Consider the following 16,434-nt stretch of genomic DNA (forward strand, 5'->3'; position numbering starts at 1 on the left):
TGTGCTCCTTTGAACTAACCTCATTCTGTTTCCCAGTCATAAGTGATATGAATAACATTTTTAGATGTTTGATCTGTACAAGGGTCCAGGCAGGCATGTGGGTGGCTCCATGTGAACATGTCCCATTATTAGGAAAAAAAAAACAGCTCAGGGGTATAGTGGTGAGGACAAAGGGCAGTAATTTCAGTTCAGTTTTCATAATTCCCACTTTATTTTTAGATCAAAAGAAAACCTGGTTCTAAATAATTTTTGAAATAGAACATAAGATAATAAATAATTTTTTAAAAAAATCTTATTCCTAGGAAAATACTTTCCCTCCTTTATACAAATAACAATCTAACTTTTTGGTTGAATAACAATTTAATTAATTAATTGATTGATTCTTAGTGGATTTATTATTTCACCATTCACTGACCATGGTCTATACCATATTAAGGCAAAATTTAAAAGTTCTAACATTATTCTTTCAAATTATATTGGGAAGCTCTTTACACATAATCAGTTCCTTTTTTTTTTTCCAGTGCCACTTATTATTTCCCAACAAACGTTTAAGGTGACATTTATAGCTCTCTCCAATCCTACTATGGTTCTCTTTCTAGCCTTAATCCCCGCTATTTTCTTATACCTACCACACCTGAAATATATTAAATTGCCAGCTCTTTCCCAATTTTTTCTACACTTTCTTCCTTCTGTTCTTTCCTCCAATCCTTCACCTATTTGTTTATTTGTTTTAATTAGTTACACATGACAGTACAATGACCTTGACATATCATACATTTGAATCAGATGGGATATAATATCTCATTTTTCTGAGTATACAGGTTGGGGAATCACATTGGTCATGCATTCACATATATACACACAGTAATAATAATGTCTGTTTCATTCTACTATCCTTCACCTATTTTATCTACTCAAAACCTACATTTTTCCTAGTCTGAATCAAATGCCATCCCTCAAGTTTTCCCCAAATCTTCACTTCCTTCCTTCCAAAGTATTACTATCCTCTTAGTAATTTCCTAGCTCCCATAGTGCTACCATGCTCTGAATTGTGTTTCTCTGTACATTGTTGATTGGTTCTATCTGGTTACAAGCTCTTTAGAATCAAGAGCCTGTGTTTTCCATTTTGTGTCTCCATCAACAGCATCTTTGATATGCAAGATGCTCAAAAATGTCTACAGAGTTGAATGAGGCTCTTGACCAGAAATGCATATTTCCACTGACCATTTTGGCAGCTCCACTTTACCACTTAGTGATGCCACCTAGCACATAACACATTTTACAGGAATATGAAACAAGAGGCCATCAACCTAAAGGGTATTCTGTTTTCCCTTCTTGTGCTCCAAATTGATCTTTGATTCTGAAGTAAATCTGCATGTCTGTGTGTTACCAATGATAAATGTCATTTTTCTTCTTGTCCCACAAGCTCAGATATATGTAGACAGAGAAGGCTATGGTAAAATGTGTGTGTGTTCTTAGTGAAAATTTTCTAACAATGTTTACATTTGCAGTCTTGGAATTTCCATGTTTACTTAACCATGGATAAGAATTCAAGTTTGATAGTTGGTTAATGGATAGTTAAAGAGATCATTTCCTTATCAAGACTGATTGATTTTTGCAAAATAGGTACTAGAAAATAAATATGTTGATCCACCTTTGAGGAACACACATATTAACTTTATACATGAAAAAGAAAAATGGCCCTACAGAATCCATACCTCAAATTATCTGGCTTTCAAACATTTAGAAAAATATTTTGTGTTGATTTGTAAGCATTATAATATATAAAAGTCAGCCAGTTGACAGAATGCATTCCCTCCAGATCCATAGTTTGTAGATAAAGTAAATGAGACCTAGAGCTGCTTCTCACATTTTATTTGTAACAAAAAGCAAAAACTCTGGCTCTTCTCTATAGTTGTCCCTTTATGTTATCATAATGTCAAGTTAAAACAAAACTTATGACAAACTATCTGAATGGTTGATATATTTAAGTCTAGATTGTCTGAAGCTATCTTTGTGCAAAAAAAAAAAAAAAGAGGCAAATTTGATGTCCCTTATTACTTATGTTCTGGAATTTGGCATTCATGATAAGTAGGAGGTAAAAAAAAAAAAAAATACCACCACCACCACCACCACCAAGATGGTCAGGATTTATAAACCAAAACTCATCCATTTTAGAATGAGGAGCCCAGGATAAAGGAGAATGGCAAATGAAAGGCAAAGGCAGAAGAAATCCCATTGGCTTAGAATGCAGTTGATGGAGACCAGGAAGATTAACCCTTTCCAACGAGTAATAAGCACACATAATGCTCTGTTGATGAACACAGCAGGGCTATGCATCACTGTTTTGGTTTATTACTGGGAGCAGGGTAAAAAGATGCTTAAGGGCTAAGGTAAGTGGGTTTAGCGAAAACGCACCACAAAGACCAGAGGGAAAGCTCTGGAAACTGCTGGATCATCAGATCAATAGACTCAAAGATGACTAAGTTAGGTAGCTTTCTGCAGTTTAAACATTTGTGCAGGGAGATCCCCATGCAGCCTTTTATTGACAGCTACAGATCAATGGTAATTTTTGATCATTTTCAACCTACATAAACCTATTGACCCCATGGCCACCTTTGGGGCACTTCAAGTCGTCAAAAATAATCAGAGGAGATGGTGTAAAATTGTCAGACTGCTGAAGACTCCAAGTAGTTTCATGTGTCCCCAGGAGCAGAGTTGAGAGGTTAAAATGTAGTTCAAATTGCCAGCAGAACCTCAACTGCCAGAGTGTTCCAGAGTCTTGTCTTTACGCCTCATAAAATGATGAACTGATTTGTATCCCGACCGACCCTCATGCATATAGGTTCAAAAAGTAAGAAAGAAAAGAGACTAAATCTCATCAGAAATATTAAATCGTAGGGAAAGGATTATCTCCAGTAAAATGTTTTCTCCTGATTTCTTTTATGTTATCCTCTTCATCTGCTGCCTATCAAAAACAACAAATATGCCCTAAATTAAAAATGTAAATAGGAAATGGAGGTGACATGGAGTGGAGAGATACAAAAGGGAAACAAATACAAGTTCGTGGCTTGGAAGTCAGAGATAACAAAAAACAGCTCAACAACATCAAGAGCACTGAACCCAGGGGTGCTTAACCACTGAGCCACATCCCCAGCCCTTTTTATTTTTTATTTAGATACAGGGTCTCGCTAAGTTGCTGAGGCTGGCTTTGAACTTGCAATCCTCCTGCCTCAGCTTCCCAAAACTCTGGGATCAGAGGTGTGGGCCATCATGCCCTGCAGGAAAATATTTTTCAATGATGACTTTTCCTAGTCAATGGGACAGAATGCTACATCTCTAATGAAAGAACTGCATCCAAAATAGTTAAGATCCACACTGCTCAAGCAAAAATTCTGAATTTAAGAAAAATAAGTAGCTGAATAAACCGCCAAGACACAACCCAATTCACAGAATGAATTGCATTCAGATTTTTTCAGTATCCATTCAGGAGAGAATACTACAAATGACTTCCTAAAATGAGCATGAATAAATCGATAAGGATTGCTTTGTCACTTTTAAATTCCCTAACTTTTTCATATGGCCATTACTAATCATTGACAAAAAGCACAGCTATTTAAGAGTGTGTGTTTGTGTGTGTGTGTGTGTGTGTGTGTGTATTGGTAATTCTTCAGAAATAATATTATTTTTATTTTTTCCATATTTTTATTGGTACATTATAGTTGTATATACTGGGGGAATTCATTGTTACATATTCACACATGCACAAAATGTAACAATATAATTTGGCAAATATCATTCCCCAGTCTTTCCCCTTCTCCCTTCTCTCCTCCCTTCCTCTGGTTTCTTTTACTCTACTAATCTTTCTGTGATTCAGGAATAATCAATTAATGTAATATAAGAACTTGTCCTCAGTATAATTTTATGATGCAGAAATTCTCCTTCACATCCCAATATGTGATTAATTCTGCTTTTTTTAAAGGTAAATACAGACCCGATTAAGCAACACGATTGTTGTAATCACCCTTTGTAAGGCTGTACCTCTCTAAACATTTTCTGTGCTGGACATGAGTGAACTTCATGAGATGTGCAGGTCATGTTCTACATTAGATGGTGGAGGTTTTGAGGCCAGGGCATTTTGAATAGTTCTGCTTTCAAGGATCTGAGCCATAAATGTTTATTAAAAGAATCTATAATGAAATCAGTTTTGTTATTTTTTTAATGGTTGCCTGGAGTGTGTTGGATGACTGAATGCCGGTTGTTAATCATTAAGTACTCATGTTACCAAAAGTGTTTGATAGTATTGCCATCTAGGGGCCGAATGGAATTGTCAGCTCTGAAATAAACTGCAATCTAGCAGGTGCTGCTATTGACAATATACATATGTTTTTGCTTTATAGTCCACATGCTTTTCATGTTTCTTATGACAAAAGCTATCTCTAAGTGTCCCCCGACAGCCTACCTTTTTTATATATAATCTGTTAGAGGTGATTACAGTTTGCTTTGGAGCTTATGCTTTTTTTGGCATCTATTACTGAATATTCTGAACAAAGAATTATTCTTTTTTGCATTATTAATCTCCCCCATGTTTGCCCTATTTCCACAGAAAAGGAATCATTTATCAGAAAAGAATGTTTGTAATCAGAACTTGTAGCATCTTCAAATTTAATATTCATTATGGTCATTCGAGTTCTGTGCTATATTTATCTAAAAGACCAATCCAATGTTGTGGAGAAATAAGTTTTTAAATATTAATGATCTAACTTTTAATATTTTAAAAAAGAGAAATTAGTATTTCTGTAAAATTTGTTTCAGAGTCTGGTCGCTTAGTAAATGTTTAAATATTAAAAGATTTCAAGAGGTTAGCGTGTAATATCATAATGGGACTTATTGAAATAGGAAAATTGACTTTCCAAGTTTTTGATACGTAAAGGAAATTGTATTTTCTCTGCCTGTGTTTAATATTAAGAAATGTTAACACGGTTGAAACCTATAACCCAGAATTCAGGAGAACAGTATCAAAAAATATATTTCTACAGTGTTTTAGATTTTATATAATCATTTCATCTGGAAAATGACTCAGTTTGATTTTGTCACCTTCTTCTAGATTTTATCTGAAATTTGGATATCCTTAACTTAAGAATTTCCTTACATATAACTATGCCTGATGTTCTTGGGTACCTGCTCCCAGAAATAATATCCTCTTCCCCACCTCACTTTCCTCCTCCCTTACACATCAAGTAAAGGAGACACTGAAGACTATCACAAACATTTAGTAAACCAAAGCCAACATTACATATTATTAAGTTCAAATATCCTACTAATCCAGTCACAATCTGCTTATCAGCCAGGTGCCATGGTACCTGCCTATAATCTCCGTGACTCTGGAGGCTAAGACAGGAGGATAGGAAGTTGGAGGGTAGCCTCAGCAACTTAGCAAGACCCTAAGCAACTTTAGTGAGACCCTGTCTCAAAATAAAACATAAAAATAGCTGGGAACGTGATTCAATGGTAGGGCACCTCTGGGTTAAAACCCTTTCAATTTTTTTCCTGCTCATGATAATTCTCATCCAGTGGGTATGGTACACAATAGACAATGTTAACGTGTGTGTGTGTGTGTGTGTTTACCTATTCACACATTACTACCCCACTTGCAGACATAATTCCTACCTTAAAGAGACATATCCATCCAGTCCAGATGTGGAAAGAGGACCCCAGGGCCTTTCAAAACATAAAGATTCTTAGCTCTCATTTATGCAAAATATGTTAAATGTTTCTCTCCAAGCAGGGAAAAGAAAACATAACCATAACCCTAATGCTGCTATCCCTTTTTTCTTGTCCTTTAAATCAACAAAAAAACCTAATTCTCAAAGCCTAGGTATCAACTTCTTTGGGTATGTTTCATGGTTTTAGTTATGGTGCTTTTAAAAAATGAGAATATTTTCACATTCATATTAACAGCAGGCCTCTCTAAGGGTGTTGTTACATTTATAGTTCAATGGACTTGTTATTGTTTTTTTATGTATGTTAGTTTTATGGAATTTGTGAGATATAAATGCATACCAAGAGAATGAGAGAGGGAGATGAGGGAGAAGGCAAGAGTCTCGTGTATGAACAAATAGCATTGGGGATTAGAGAATTTTTATTGTTCTGACTAAATCTCCAAATGCTCAAAATTAACCTGGTGGGCAATTATCCCAGTCTACTTGAGCTCGATAATTTTCATTGCAAAGGGATATAGCACTGATCTCAGGCAACATAGTTNTGTCCACCCTGCATATAAAATCATGTTTAGTGTTCTCCAGATAAATAGATGAGCCCTGACGTGCAATCAGGCCACTGTGGGAAAACTCCTTTCACAGCCTGTTTAATTCTCCTTGATGGCTCCCCAGGGCACTTAATCATAGATCAGAGAAAACTAGCTTATATGTGTGAGTCTTGCTTCCTATGAACACAACACTGTGCTAAATACTGTCCATACATTATCTCATTTGATTCTCATATCAACCCTACTAGGTAGGACCACAAAACCATGAGGCGTACAAAGACCAATAACTCCTCAAACCCACATTGTAAATGATCAAATTGGGATTCAAAGCCAGGAAATCATACCACATCTGAAATTGATTGCTCTTACTGTCATCTGAACTATCTATCCTCCATAGTTGTTTTCCCAAGCCTTGCCTAATTTTCACTTTGAACAGAGCTTACTGAGCAAGCCACAGATGTCTGCTTTCTCCCCAGTTTCTGTAGGGACCCTTAGAAACAGTCTTATCCATGTCACATGTGTATTCCAGACTTCCCAATCCTTGCATACAAAGGAGGTTGCATTTCCTTTAATGTCTGCACTTTGATGCTCTGAACCCTCACCCACATGAAAGCCACGCCTCATCTCCCTGTCTGATGTTCTTCCCCTAGCTTGTTGGCAACTCACCTGTCAGCCCATACTCCTGCCTCTACGTCTAGCCTCCTCTGGTCCTTCACCCCCAGACCTCCCTCCACTACCTTCTGCAGATTGTGGAATCCTTAACCCACAGTTACTATAACCAGGGCCCTCTCCTCTCCCACTCTTCAAGGTGGCAGAAATTCCCATGCTGTTTCTACCTAGAACAATTAAGACTCAGCTGCAACTTGTAATAATGTTTCCTCAAAAACACTATGGAGAAATAATGGCAGGAAATTACATGCAGCAATCACAGAACTGAAACTGGAGTTCACAGGTCCAGGTCTGTCTTCATGGTCTTCTCAGTTGCCTTCCTCTCTGCCTAGCTCCAGTCCTGCTACAACTAACAGAAGCAAGTTGCTTCCACCAGCCTGCTGACATGTGACAGACACCAGACTTCCCCCAACCGTAAATTCTGAATCATGGCCCTAAGGCCCCCATGAGAACTCCTCCTTATCAGTGTTTATTTCCCATTCCAGGGCCCGCTTCTCCCTAGCATGATTGACACTTGGCATATTGACTCCTCTTACTTTCATTTACATTTCACCAAATATTTATTGAGCCTCTACTAAGTGCCATGTACTTATTCAAGAGTGAACAAGACAGAAAAGGTCTTGGCTGTCACAGTCCTTACGTGTGTTGGAATAAGCATGTGGGAGTATATGAATGGGGGGATGGGGGTGGGGGACAGAAAGGCAAACAGTAAGCTGGTAAATAAACAAACAAGGGAATTTCAGAAAGCCGTGGATGCTCTAAAGAAAATTAAATAGAATAATGTAATTATGCCTGCTCAGGCTATTTTGGAATGGATAATCATTTGAATTGAGTTGACATTTGAGCTGAGCCCTGAATGACAAGACAGAATCAGTCATGTGAAGATATGGGGGCAAAATGTTCCAGACAAAGTGAACAGCAAATGCAAAGCCTGGAGGCAGGAATGAACTTGGTGTTTTCAAGGAAAAGAAAGAAAGGAGGAGAGAAAGATGACACTAGAAGAGGCTGGAGGGGTTGGTCAGAGGCAAGTCACATCACCTTGTGGGCTGTGGCAAGGAAGTGGGAATCCATTCCAAGTGCAATGAAAAATTACTGAAGACTTTAAGCAAAGGAACAGCAAGATCAAATTTATGTTTCTGAAAATCACTCTGGCCACTGTGTGGAAAATGGACTAGAAAGGGACTAACGGAGTTTAGAATCTATGGGAGAATTCAGGGGGAGAACTGCTGGTAGCCAGAATTACAATGAGCATTGTAAAGTCAAGAAATGTGACTGGATGGGAGACAAATTTAGAAATGGGTTAGTGGACCAAACATTAAGCACAAAGGAAAAAAGAGCACTCCAAGTTTGGGCCTTGAGCCATTTACCAGGAATGGAAAGTTGGAAGATGAATAATAGCTTTGAAGGGATAGGTAGGAGTTAGAGGACAGGTCTGAAACTCCCAGGAGAGCTCTTCACTGGGATGACTATTCGGAATCCATTAGTAGTAGGTAGATGGTCTATAACACCACAGTGCTGGAAGAGATTAACTATGGAGAGAATGTAACTAGCCACATGAGATCCCTAGATCAAGCCCTAAGGCAGACAAAATTTGGAGGTCAAGGGGAGGAAGAGAAGCTAGCAAAGAATACTGAAAAGATAAGGTGGGGGTAGAAAGAAAAATAGGTGAATGGGGCATCCCAAAAGCGAAGAGAAAATATGCCAAATGCTGCTGAGAGGTCAAGTATTGGAATGCAGCAGCAACCCTGCATTTGGAAATTAAGAAATCACAGTGATTTGACAAGAAGATCAAGCAATGGAATGAGAAACCTGAGTGGGGTTCCTTAAGGAGAAAATGACAAGGAAGGAAATGAGGACAGCAACTCATGAGAGAAGTTTAGGGTGGGGCGTGGCTCAGCACTAGAGCACTTGCCTAGCATGCATGAGGCCCTGGGTTCAATCCCCAGCACCTACACCCCTCATAAAAGTAAAGAAGTTTAGTAATGGAACTGTAGCTAGAGAGCTGTGGTGTTGAGAAATCTTATTTCAAAATAGTGAGATACTAGAGTACATTTAAACACTAATGGGAATAACCAAAGCAAGAGATTCATTGGTGGTACAGGAGATAACGAGAACAATCATAAGAGTGAAGTTGATAGGAAAGAGAAGGAGCCAGATACAGAGCTTGGGTGGCCTTTTTAAGGACACAGGTACTTCACCCAGGCTCAAAGGAGCAAAGGTCAATACAGAAACCCCTCAACTTATGATGAGGTTACATCCAGATTAAACCCATCATTTTTTGAAAACACAAGTTAAATTGAAAATGGGTTTACTTCACATAACCTACATAGCTGAGCCCAACCCATGTCAAATGTGCTCCTAACACTAACATTAGCCTACAGTTGAGCAAAATCATCTCATGCAAAGCCTATTTATTTCATCATAGAGTATCTGTGTGACTTACTGAACACCACATTGAAAGCAAAAAAGAAAAATGGCCATATGGGTACCCTTTCTCACCAACATAAAGTCAAGTATCACAAGTTGAACTATCATAAGTCAGGGACCATCTGTAGGATGAGCCCAGATTCACAGGGATAGGGTGGTACTAATCATATGACATGAGAACATCCTCTCTAACTGCTTCTGCTTTCTCACTAAAATATGTGGTCATGTCAGCTGCCAACTGTGGGGGAGGGAAAAGGGTATTGGCAGTTAGTGGGGAAAGAAGAAGACATAAAATAACAACTTTGAGAAATGAGAGGCAACCGTAGGGGGATGAAATAGGATTACAATTTGGCAATCGCCTATTGAAAATTTATGGTAAGAAATTTAAAGTGAGGCCAGTCAGCATGGGTATTAGTAAGCTCTCTGTCACTACTAAGAAATACATGAGGCAATTAACTTATACAGATAAAGGGGTTATTTTGACTCATATTTCGTGAGGTTCAAGATCAGGTCCATGGACCCATGTCCTTGAGCCTCTGGCAAAGGTGACACATCAAGACGGGTGGGAGAGCATGGCAGGGCCAAATTTCTTTCATCACGAACCAGAAAGTTAAATAAAAGGAAGAAACTGGGGTGCAACTATTCCCTTTCAAAAGTACACCCCTAAAGATATTAGGACCTCTCATAAGGCCATACCACCTAAGTTTTCTGCCACTTCCCAATAACACCACAAGCATTTAACACATCAACCTTTGGCTCACCAAACCATAACCGTGCATTTGTATTTTTGTCTCCACACTTATTCAGGGGCTTGGGTATAGAGGGAGAGCTGAATTTAATATTTACTAGAGACTATTAGGTGACTAGCAAGGTTCACAAGGGGGTCCAGGGAACCTTAGGTGCTTGTAAGTTGATGGTGGAATTTAAGTGCTCTCCAAAAAAAAATATGCCATCCTCTATACCCTGGGAGCCTCCAACAAGAAAATCACACCAAAATCTGATAGTCCAACATAAATAAATTTCCAAAAGTTGACACTGTTTAATCTTAAATAGCATTTAAGGATATTAATATTCCAGCCTAAGCTAAGCTTCTTCAGAAAGTACCAAACTAGATGTGCCTTCTAGGAGATTCTGATGTATCTTGTCTCATCTTGAGAATCAGCACCATAGGGCATCATCTAAGGAGTGTGTCCTATCTCTCAGGTGTGTTGAAGCAGGAAAGGAGTGGCAAACCTCTACTCACAGGCATTTACATTCACATTGTTACTTTCCACCTTTCCAATAAATAAATAATGAAAAATGCAGAGATGAAAACTTGCTCTGCATTTGTGTAATGAGCATTTAGATGTTTTTCCCCAGAGCAATAGAAATTTGCCCCCTAAGGAGCCATCAGTATTTCCATAGCCTGCAAGAGAAAACAAGGTAGATTTTTCCATCTCCTTGTCATCAAAGTAATATATGCATGTGTGTGTATTATATATCTATATGTATATTTATACATATGTGTAATATATATGTCATATACACACACATACATGTTTTAATACTGGCATCTTGTAATAACCAATGTTTAAGCACTACAATTTCACTTCCGAAAAAATGCCATGGGATGAGATTAGAAACACGTAGTGTCTATAAAATAGGAGATTTGAATATTCTTCCCTACTTTTAAAAAATAAAAATAGATAAAACCTCATGATAACTATTAGGTAAAGAATAAGATTCAATAGCCTTAGGTTTAGATAAATGCTTACTATTACACAACCTTTTTAAAAAAAAAAAAACTTTTTTCTCTTTCTGTGGACCATACATTAATTGAAAAAGATCACATTTCCAAAATTAATATCAGAATGTTTCTACTAGATGAGGGTCATCAGGATGAGGAATAGGGTGGATAAAGGCTTAAAAGGGGCTAAATAGCTATACCCAGAAATGACATACTACAAATTATTATCTTTCCTTCTCTCTCTTCTTCCTCCAGAAATACAACATCTTCAATGATGGTGTTCTGGAGTACACAGGTTTGAGTCGTCAGTTTCTCTTCCGACGCCTGGATCCCTTCACTGTCTACACTCTGACCCTGGAGGCCTGCACCAAGGCAGGCTGTGCCCACACAGCACCCCAGTCTCTCTGGACAGAGGAAGCCCCTCCGGACTCTCAGTTGACTCCTACAGTCCAGTCTGTGGAACCTACCAGTGTAGAGCTCCGCTGGTCTGAGCCTGTTAACCCAAATGGAAAGATAATTCGCTATGAAGTGATTCGCAGATGCTTCGAGGGAAAGGCTTGGGGAAATCAGACAATCCAGGCCAATGAGAAAATTGTTCTCACAGAATATAACTCTGAAAAGAACACATTTATGTATAATGACACAGGTTTGCAGCCATGGATGCAGTGTGAATATAAAATCTGCTCTTGGAATTCAGTGGGACATACCTGTAGCTCTTGGACTGTGGTAAGGACATTGCAAGCACCTCCAGAAGGTCTCTTTCCACCGGAGATATCCTATGTATCTATGAATCCCCCCAAACTGCTGATTTCCTGGATCCCACCAGAACAGTCTAATGGTATCATTCAGTCCTACAGGCTTCAAAGGAATGGAATGTTCTATCCTTTCAGCTTTGATGCTGTGACTTTCAGTTATACTGATGATGAGCTGCTCCCTTTTTCCACCTACACTTACACAGTCCAAGCCTGCACAAGTGGAGGCTGCTCCACCAGCAAACCCACCAACATCACCACTCCTGAAGCTGCTCCATCAGGAGTCAGCCCTCCAGTTCTTTGGGTCATCAGTGCCAGTCAAATAAATGCATCTTGGTCACCACCATCAATTCAAAATGGAAAGATCACTAAATATTTGCTTAAATATGATGGTAAGGAGTACCTGGCAGGACAGAGCTTGTCCCTACTGGTTTCCCATCTTCAGCCTTATACTCAGTACAATTTCTCCCTTATAGCCTGCACAAGTAGAGGATGCACAGCTAGTGTGTCAACATCTGCCTGGACAATGGAGGCCCCACCAGAGAACATGGATCCTCCAACATTGCAAGTCACGGGCTCAGAATCAATAGAAATCATCTGGAAACCCCCAAGAAATCCAAATGGCCAGATCAGAAGTTATGAACTTAGGAGAGATGGAACCATTGTGTACACTGGCCTGGAAACTCGCTATCATGACTTTACCCTCACCCCAGGTGTGGAATATGGCTATACAGTGACTGCCAACAACAGCCAAGGGGGTATTTTGAGTCCACTTGTCAAAGATCGAACCAGTCCCTCTGCACCCTCAGACATGGAACCTCCAAAACTCCATGCCAAGGGCCCTCAGGAGATCTTAGTGAATTGGGACCCTCCAGTGAGGACAAATGGCAATATAATCAATTATACCCTCTTTATCCGTGAGATGTTTGAAAGAGAAACGAAAATTATACACATAAACACAACTCACAGTTCTTCCAGTACACAGTCATTCATAGTAAAGCATCTAAAGCCATTTCACAGGTAGGTAGCCAAGCTGGGTGCTCTGAGAGCAATTCACTGTCCTCTCTATGGTGTAAACCCTTGGTCAGTTCTAATGGAGACACTAAAAGCAAGATGTCCCCAACTCCTGTCCATTTAACCATCTATAGCAGACAGTGCATGTCCTCAACCCAACCAAAGCCTGCTTTCATAACCTCTAGAAAGCAGAATTCTTGTAGGCAAGGTTAAGCATCATTTTTTCAGAAATGTCCATAACTCATCATCCTGTCTAGAACAAGTTATGCAGAGATGGGGCCAGTTCCCTAAATTGAGTCTCTCCTGAAAATATGCCAGACCTGGGGCAGTTCTTAGAGCCCCAGTGGGATTACCTGACCCAGACTGCAAATAGAATGAGGTATTAAAGTACAAAAAAGTACCAGCCAATGATAGCTATTACCAGCCAGACTTGCACAGAACCAAAATGTGTTTTGGGGACAGCCCTTCTTACCTAATCCACCACTTCTTCCAGGGATAATGAGGCTCTTAGGACTATTTCTCTGCTCCTTTTAGGACCCCCTCCATCTTACTCTCATGACTTCTCAGCCAGCAGTACCACATTGCTAGCTCATGTTTTCCTGACAGATCTGTTTGGGCTCCGTGACAAGCAAGAGGGATGTTGCTCCCTACACAAAGGAAGCTTGCCACCAGCCTTCTTCCCAGAGCTTAAATAATTGCTTGGCATTTTTCCCTATCACATTTTAAGTAACTCACATCCTCAGAGAGAAGAGTAATAAAAGGCATTTTACGCTTAAAATTTAGTAAAATGAACAGAACCACTTAAAAAAATTAAAGACTGGGTGTTGATTTTCATCCACCATAGGTAAAATACAGCTTAATTGTAATCTGATGTGTAGACCAGATATCCCCTATAATTATCTCTGATATATAGTTCTATTTAAATGAAACATTCATGGTCTTCTGCATCTACTCATGACAATTATTTAGGGTCGTATTAAATATTAAACAGTAATTAAAACTTCTCAGGTATCCTCCATGCCTAATCCACATACTGTGTGAATTGGCTTTTATCCTGCTCTGAACATTAAAAAGGCCCATGTTAGATGCAGAGATGGACATTTTATATCAGCTTCCTCTTCACCTGATCGTACACGCAAGTTTCAAAAATCATAACTTGCTCCCTCTTTAAAACTATCATTCAAAAAGACTTTTAGAGAAGAAAATGGTTTTCCAGATGTGAAAGGGACACTTTTTTATCCAGGCTAGAAAAAGAAAAAAATATTGATTAATCTGATAAACTTAGCAGTGACGTGTAAGGACACAAAAGAGGTCTCTTCTTTGCCCACTCTAGGCTATAAAATCAATGACATAAAACAGAATATCATTTGTTATACAAAGTGGAGGTTCATGCAGATTTGGGGGGAGTTGTGGTTTTTAAAGCACATTAATATTTACTAGATATTGCAAATTAGTGTGTCCACCTTTACATACCCTCAACTGGTCAATAGGAAGTAGCCTTACAATGCCCTAATACCAGAAAGAAACTGACTCAGGATTCAAAAACTACCACAGTTAAAGAAGAAAGTGAATAATCCCTATGTGCAGCATCAAAATTGACCTCATAGAATTGCTTAGAAGTCATGTCTGCCATACACAGCTATGGATTTATTCACCAATAAACTGATCACTCCATCACAGTGGGGGTGGGTAAGAGAGAAGAGAGAGGGGAAGAGGTGATGGGGAAGGAAAGAAGTCACAAAGGAAGCATGAAGTATTATTTTAAAGGCAAAAATGTGAAACAAAAAAGCAAGAAGACAGAAGTCAGTGATTAGAGGAGCAAAGAGGGAAGGTAGAAAATAGAAGAAGACAAGGCAGAATCAAAAGAAAGAAAGGTAGCTGAGTGTTGAGAGATAATTAGGGGTGTCATAAAATCAATGGGGCAGGGGAACAGAGAAAAAGTGCTTCTCTGCAGCCACAGGCACTGAACACTAACCAAAGTCCCTTTCCTTGGAAGGGAAAAGTCCCTGTTATGTAAATAGACCCTTCCAAGTGGCCTAGACCAGCTATGAGGCAAAACATAATTGATTAGTTGAGTTTAACTGGATGGTGATAAGGTGTCTCCATGATGGATAATCTAGTGTGTGGCTGGGTTAACTTTGGCCCCAAAAGGTCTTTGTGTGGTGTAAGAGGGACTGTTTTAAGATGTCAGGTATCAGGTGAAGGGATTTATTACCACTGAGACCTTAATGCCATGATGTTCCTTCATGACCTGGAAACATCCCCAGGGAATCACTCAGTCCTGGCTGCAGTAGGAAGGGTCCCCCGCTGCTGAAATGGGTCCCTACTCCCCAAGCTGCATTATTCATTGCTATGTTAAGTAATTTTGCAAAGAACCAGAATTTTCATGCTGGAAAGAACCTTCATAGTTTACTTATTTCATACAGCCCTCTTTAGGAGAAGAATTGTGTCCACACCAGCCGAACAGATGAGGATCTTTCCTTTAGTTTGGAAAACCGAAAGGATTTAAAATGTTCAAACCTTTCCATGAAACTAGGACGTTTTGTTGTTCTTTAAAAGAGTTAGTTATACTTAAAAATAAATGTAAGCTTGTCTTTTTTATGAAAACACTTGGTCTTTTAAAGATTTGTGAAGATGGTCATCTATAATACTATGTTGTGTCCCGAAGGTACGAAGTACGAATTCAAGCTTGTACTACCCTGGGATGTGCATCGAGTGACTGGACATCTATCCAGACCCCTGAAGTTGCACCTCTGATGCAGCCTCCTCCACATGCAGAGGTACAGATTGTCCCAAGAGGATTTCAGCCCACTGTTTCCCTTCTGTGGACAGGTCCACTCCAGCCAAATGGAAAAGTTTTATACTATGAATTGTACAGAAGACAAATAGCAACTCAGCCTGGAAAAGCCAATACAGTCCTAATCTACAATGGAAGCTCAAATGCATTTATGGATTCTGAACTATTGCCTTTCACAGAGTATGAGTATCAGGTAAGAAATGGGTCTCACCAACCATTCAAACTGAGATTATGTGCACCTATCAGGGCCTGCCTGTAAAAATTGCCTGCAATTTGAAAAACCGCTTAATGCGATCTTAAGGATGGTGATAATTTTTTTTTAATTTTTCAAGCAGTAAATGAGGGAGGAAAGACCATATTCATTTGTCTTCTTCATTTCCTTAGTTCTTGATCCATGTGATATATGCTTATTTTTTTCTATGTAGATTTCAAGTGAAGTATTTGCATTTCAACCATTGATGAAGTGGTTTCTACCATTACACTTCCCTCTGTCAGTGCTGCCTTGGTAGGAGATGCTCCTTGTTAAAAGATCACTTTGAAAACAATTTATTAATTATAACAAAACAGAATCTAATAGTGAATATCTGTAGCCACTGTGCTCAAGAAAGATAATGGAGTGTCGAGAAAGGTCTAAATGGGTATAACTAATCTGAACATGGGATGAAGAGAATTTTGTCTGAAAACTGCATAAAAAAATAAGACCTTGCCTATCCCTAAAAAGACAATAATAAAAATAATTCTCTGAAAATATTTTGTAAAGCCAAAGAATTTCTGTTAGATT

General features: G+C 38.9%; 1 protein-coding gene across 1 annotated transcript in view; it reads left to right on the forward strand.

Annotated features, from left to right (window-relative positions):
- Ush2a (usherin) overlaps nucleotides 1-16,434 on the forward strand; it is a 740,698-nt gene that overhangs the window by 675,807 nt on the left and 48,457 nt on the right. Inside the window, exons 66-67 of the mRNA XM_015483330.2 lie at nucleotides 11,346-12,862; nucleotides 15,525-15,846. Coding sequence (XP_015338816.1) covers nucleotides 11,346-12,862; nucleotides 15,525-15,846 — 1,839 coding nt within the window. The remainder of the gene's footprint in view (nucleotides 1-11,345; nucleotides 12,863-15,524; nucleotides 15,847-16,434) is intronic.

Source organism: Marmota marmota, unplaced genomic scaffold (assembly GCF_001458135.2).
Source record: "Marmota marmota marmota unplaced genomic scaffold, marMar, whole genome shotgun sequence".
Classification (NCBI taxonomy): Eukaryota; Metazoa; Chordata; class Mammalia; order Rodentia; family Sciuridae; genus Marmota; species Marmota marmota.